General features: G+C 43.5%; 1 protein-coding gene across 1 annotated transcript; it reads left to right on the forward strand.

The window, feature by feature from the left end:
- Window positions 1-875: 875 nt before the first annotated feature.
- Window positions 876-3,167, forward strand: LOC127166678 (uncharacterized). Its single transcript, XM_051112146.1, has 2 exons — window positions 876-1,100; window positions 1,340-3,167. Exon 2 carries the CDS (start codon window positions 1,503-1,505, stop codon window positions 3,165-3,167), a length of 1,665 nt encoding a protein of 554 aa, XP_050968103.1. The 5' UTR covers window positions 876-1,100; window positions 1,340-1,502.
- Window positions 3,168-5,552: the final 2,385 nt, after the last annotated feature.

Here is a 5,552-nt window from a genome sequence, read left to right on the forward strand (position 1 = left end):
TGTCCAAAACACGACAGCGCCTCTGGCCCGCTCTCTGACAGGAGAATACTGTTCCTTCTCTCCCGTGGTCTGTCACCACACACTCATACATACACAACAGACACTCACACATAAACACACACAGTGGTCGCGGAGAGGTCAGATACAGGCCAGCCACTTCTGTTATTCCTCCATGTCATCCAGGAGGCCATTTCAGAACCATAGACATGAGTTTCCTCACCCCTCCAACAGGTCAGACCTGAAAGGACAAACACATACACATACACACACTAAGGATATAACACAGCACTGAATCTGTAAAAACAACATATGAAAGGTGCTTAGACAGAGTTATGTGGCCTATAAATATCACTTCCGGTTGCAGTCAAACTGTGTGGCTGCTTGTAAGTCAGGCACAGGTTAAGGGTTTGCTGTCTATTTAAAATAAAGTATCATAGTATTACCTTTACTATAAATACATTTATATAACAGTCCGCTTTGGTTCTTGAATCTGATTGGTTGAGCAGCATTCTAGCTACTTTGTCATTCTATTTGACTGTGTTTGAAAGCATGGCAGCCTGTGCATCAATGTTCCAGTAGGTGGCGGCAAGTGACTGTTGTCATTGAATCATTCATTCAGCCAATTCATTCAAAACACTGATTCATTCATTGGCTTTAGCCTTGTTTGGATCTGTCTTCGTAGGTGGAGCTAAAACGGACAAAGCCATATATATATTATATATAAATAAAGGTAATTTGTACATAACATATTTCTCCCAGTTTTTTAAATAAGTTACAAACAAAAAAAAAATTCTCTAATTTTTTGAGATGCACCTATATATATATATATATATATTGTTTTGTCCTTTAAGAAATTTAACTTTCAAATAGTTTCTTTTAATATTTTTTGGTACATTTTTCTCAAGTGGAAATGTTAAGTTTATAATTACTTTTCCTTTATCTACCTCATTTGTAAACGTATTATTTTTTTATGTGATGATATCACTTCCTGTTTAGTCACTTCCTGGGTACTCCCAGTTCTGCATGAAGGCAATGACACAGTCATAGTGTGCTCTAAACAATCCATTGCATCCACTGAAAAGCATCATAGAGGCAATGCCGTAAGTTCATTCATTTGACATTAAACATGTTAAAGAGCATATATTAGTAATTATTTTTTAAAAAATACGATGTTTGATAAGTTGCTAAAACAGTTGTTTACCATTGTGTACAAGCTTTCAGTGATGCTAATAGCCATTGTAATCGCTACTTAAAGGAGAACAGTAGTTTATGTTATAGACATGCATAGTAATACAATGTAAGACACGGACACTGAATATTGCTGTATTGTTTATTACAGTTTTCACCGCAAATGTTAATGAGGAAGAGTGACAGTAAATGGTCAACCTTACTACGACTCTGTCTTCATTGGCTACGGTTTAACTTGGTGTTTAGTCAGAGTTCAACACTCTGCACGAGAACATTACAGTGAAAAGGCATTATTTGATGAAAAAGTGGTTAAAATGGCCACAAGCAGCAAGTCGTCTGTGTGCAGCACAAGAAGTGGCAAGTCATCCGCATCATCGACGAGTGCAGCCCGTGCCCGGGCCAGAGCTGAAGCGGCTAAAGTGAGAGCATCATATGCCAGCCAAGAGGCTAAACTGAAAATGGAAAAGGCCACAAGAGCGGCTCAAAATCAGCTGGAAACAGTAAGAATAGACACTGAGTTGGAAGTGTTGACACTACAACGGGAAGCTGATGCAGCTGCTGTGGAGGCACAAGTGCTGGAAGATGCTGAATTAGCAATGCATGGCGCAGTTGAAAGAGGAGGATCTGAATCAGAGAAAGTTAAAATTGAACGTACCAGTGAATATGTCAATTCTCAAATCAACCTGCAGAATCATTCTCCTTCTCCACTCTTATCAGCTTTGCCCGTTGCTCATGTCGACTCACATAACAGCTTCATAACATGGAGTCCAGCTGTGAAAGACATTAAACACGCACAGTCTACCAAAAACAAGCCGAAGTCTGAGAAAGCAGATAGTATGCACTTACCTGCAACATACCTCTCTGATCTGTCTGAAGGTGCGATTAAGTCTGAAGTTGGGAGGACCAGCCCCATTATGAATACACCTGCTAAGCCTTACATTGCTCAATACATTCCTCTAGCTAGCACGCCACCACAGGCAGAGCCTTTGGCACAGTATTTAGCCCGGCGAGACCTTGTTAATTCAGGACTGTACCAATTTGATGATAAGCCTGAAAATTATCGGTCATGGTATTCTTCATTCACCAGTGCAGCTCGTGAAGTTCACCTCACAGCAACCCAGGAACTAGACCTCATGACGAAATGGCTGGGAAAGGAATCTGGCGAAATGGTGAAACGGATCCGCTCAGTGCATGTCAATAACCCCAATCTGGCTTTACACAAAGCATGGGAAAGACTACGCGAGTGCTATGCTGCACCAGAAATCATCGAAAGGTCACTGTTTCAACGATTGGACAGTTTTCCTAGGTTTTCAGCTAAAGACCACACTAAATTACGTGAACTGGGGGATTTACTTATGGAAATCCAGGGAGCTAAAGAGGATGGTTATCTCACAGGTCTGTCATACCTTGACACTTCACGTGGAATTGCACCAATTATAGATAAGCTTCCATATGGACTTCAGGACAAGTGGGTGACTACTGGGTCATGCTACAAAGAAGGGAATTACGGTCGCTTTCCTCCCTTTGAGTATTTCTGTAACTTTGTGTGCTACGAAGCAAAAAAACGAAATGATCCAAGCTTTATGCATCAAAGTAGTGTTACAACTGCAAAACCAGACAGATCCATCGTGAAGAGTTTCCAAACCAACAAACCCATCTCAGTTCACAAAACAGATGTGTGTGCAACCAATGATGATCCTAACAAAATCTGTCCATTACACAATAAACCACACCCCTTGAAAAAATGCAGAACATTCAGAAACAAACCCCTCGATGTCAGAAAGGCATTCCTCAAGGAGAAAGGAATATGTTTCAAATGCTGTTCTTCGATTTCTCATCTCGCCAAGGAATGCAAGTCCTCCGTGAAATGCTCTGAATGTGGTAGCAACTATCATGATGTGGCCATGCACCCTGGCCCATCACCACAAGCAGTCAAGGCTCCTTCACCATCACAAGAGGATGGCGGGGAGGGAAGATAATTCTAATAACGCTGTAGTCAATACAAGCTGTACAGAAGTTTGTGGTCCAAGTCAGTGGGGCCGCTCATGCTCAAAAATCTGCCTTGTAAAGCTGTACCCAGAGGGTTCCAAGGACATGGCCATCAAAGCCTACGTAATTCTGGACGACCAGAGCAATCGTTCATTAGCCAGACCTGAATTCTTCGAGCTGTTCAATGTAGAGAGCGAACAATTCTCATATCATCTCAGAACTTGCTCTGGCATCATAGAAACATCTGGCAAGAAAGCAGAAGGATTCCAGATTGAGTCCCTGGATGGAAAGGTTCTCATCTCTCTTCCACCACTCATTGAGTGTCATGAGATCATGAATAATCGCTCTGAGATTCCAACGCCAAGTGCAGTTCTTTACCAGCCTCATCTCCGACACATTGCCAAGCACATTCCGGAATTAGAACCGGAAGCAGAAATACTTTTGCTACTTGGAAGAGATGTGATCAGGGCACACAAGGTCAGGCAGCAGGTAAATGGACCAAATAACGCCCCCTTTGCCCAACGATTGGACCTGGGCTGGGTAGTGATAGGAGAAGTGTGCCTAGGTAATGTGCATAGGCCAACGGTTAACACATTCAAGACCAATGTGCTGGAAAGCGGTCGCTATTCAATTTTTCAACCCTGTACGAGCTTTATGCAGGTCAAGGAGATGCAGCAAAGTGGTAGCACATCTTCCAAAGCAACCGAGAAGACGCTTGGACAGACAGTGTTCAGCAGAACTGAGCATGACAACAAACCTGCTCCATCTGTGGAAGACACAGTTTTCCTGAAAATAATGGACACAAACGTCTACAGAAATGATGCTAACAGCTGGGTAGCTCCTCTACCATTCAGAGAACCATGCCGGCGATTACCAAATAATAAGGAGCAAGTTGTTCATCGATTTACCTGCCTGCAACGAACCTTGAAGAGAAAACCTGAGATGCACCAACAGTATGTGGCATTTATGGAGAAGATCTTTACCAACGGACATGCTGAGGTAGCACCGCCACTGAGCAAAGAGGATGAATGCTGGTATCTTCCTACATTTGGGGTCTACCATCCTCAAAAACCCAAGCAGATCAGGGTGGTCTTTGATTCCAGTGCTCGTTGCTCGGACATCTCTCTCAATGATGTGCTCCTCACAGGTCCCGACCTCAATAACTCCCTTGTTGGCGTCCTGCTACGATTTCGGAAAGAGAGGGTTGCTATCCTAGCGGACATTCAGCAGATGTTCCATTGTTTCTTGGTGCGTGATGACCATCGTAACTTCCTTCGATTCCTATGGCACAAGGATAATGATGTCAACAAGGAAATTATTGAGTATCGAATGAAGGTCCATGTCTTCGGCAATCGGCCATCTCCTGCCGTGGCCATTTATGGGTTGCGAAGAGCCATCAGAGAAGGTGCACAGGAGTATGGTGCTGATACCGTCAAGTTTGTGGAAAGATGTTTCTATGTTGATGATGGTTTGGTATCAGTTCCATCCGAAGCTGAGGCAATCGATCTGCTCCAACGTACACAGGCTTCACTAGCTGAGTCAAACCTCCGTTTGCACAAGTTTGCTTCGAACTCTCAGACAGTCATAGAAGCTTTTCCGCTAGAAGATTGTGCTCCAGTAATTAAGGACCTAGATCTGAGTGGAGAAACTTCACCCACACAAAGGAGTCTAGGGCTGCTATGGGAGATCACGACTGACACATTCACTTACTCTGCATCGACCATTACCAAGCCATTTACCCGTCGTGGAGTCCTCTCCACTGTCAACAGTGTTTTTGATCCTCTGGGTCTAGTGGCACCTGTCACGATCCAGGGAAGAGCCCTTCTCAGAGAACTTACCTCTGAACAGTCAGACTGGGACACAATCCTCCCTAAGGAAAAACTAAGCAAATGGGAAGCCTGGAGAGATTCTCTCCAAGACCTAGAACAGCTTCATGTTCCACGTACATACACAACAACCTCACTAATTGAAGCAGTGCACACAGAATTGTGTGTATTCTCAGATGCATCGACTAAGGCCATAGGTGCTGTAGCATATCTGAAAGCACTTCAGAAAGATGGGCAAGTCGAAGTAGGATTTGTTATGGGCAAAGCAAAACTGGCACCCCTCTCCGAACCTACAATCCCACGGCTTGAGCTGTGTGCTGCGGTCTTAGCAGTAGAGATGGCAGATCTCATTAAGGATGAGTTAGATCTTGAGTTAAATGACATAAAGTTCTTTACCGACAGCAAAGTGGTGCTTGGCTACATTTATAATGAGTCAAAACGATTCTATGTGTATGTTCACAATAGAGTCCAACGCATCCATCAGTCCTCTAAACCTGAGCAGTGGCACTACGTACGTACAGAAGAAAACCCTGCAGATCATGCGTCGCG

The sequence above is a fragment of the Labeo rohita genome, chromosome 6 (genome assembly GCF_022985175.1).
Source record: "Labeo rohita strain BAU-BD-2019 chromosome 6, IGBB_LRoh.1.0, whole genome shotgun sequence".
NCBI classification, from domain to species: domain Eukaryota; kingdom Metazoa; phylum Chordata; class Actinopteri; order Cypriniformes; family Cyprinidae; genus Labeo; species Labeo rohita.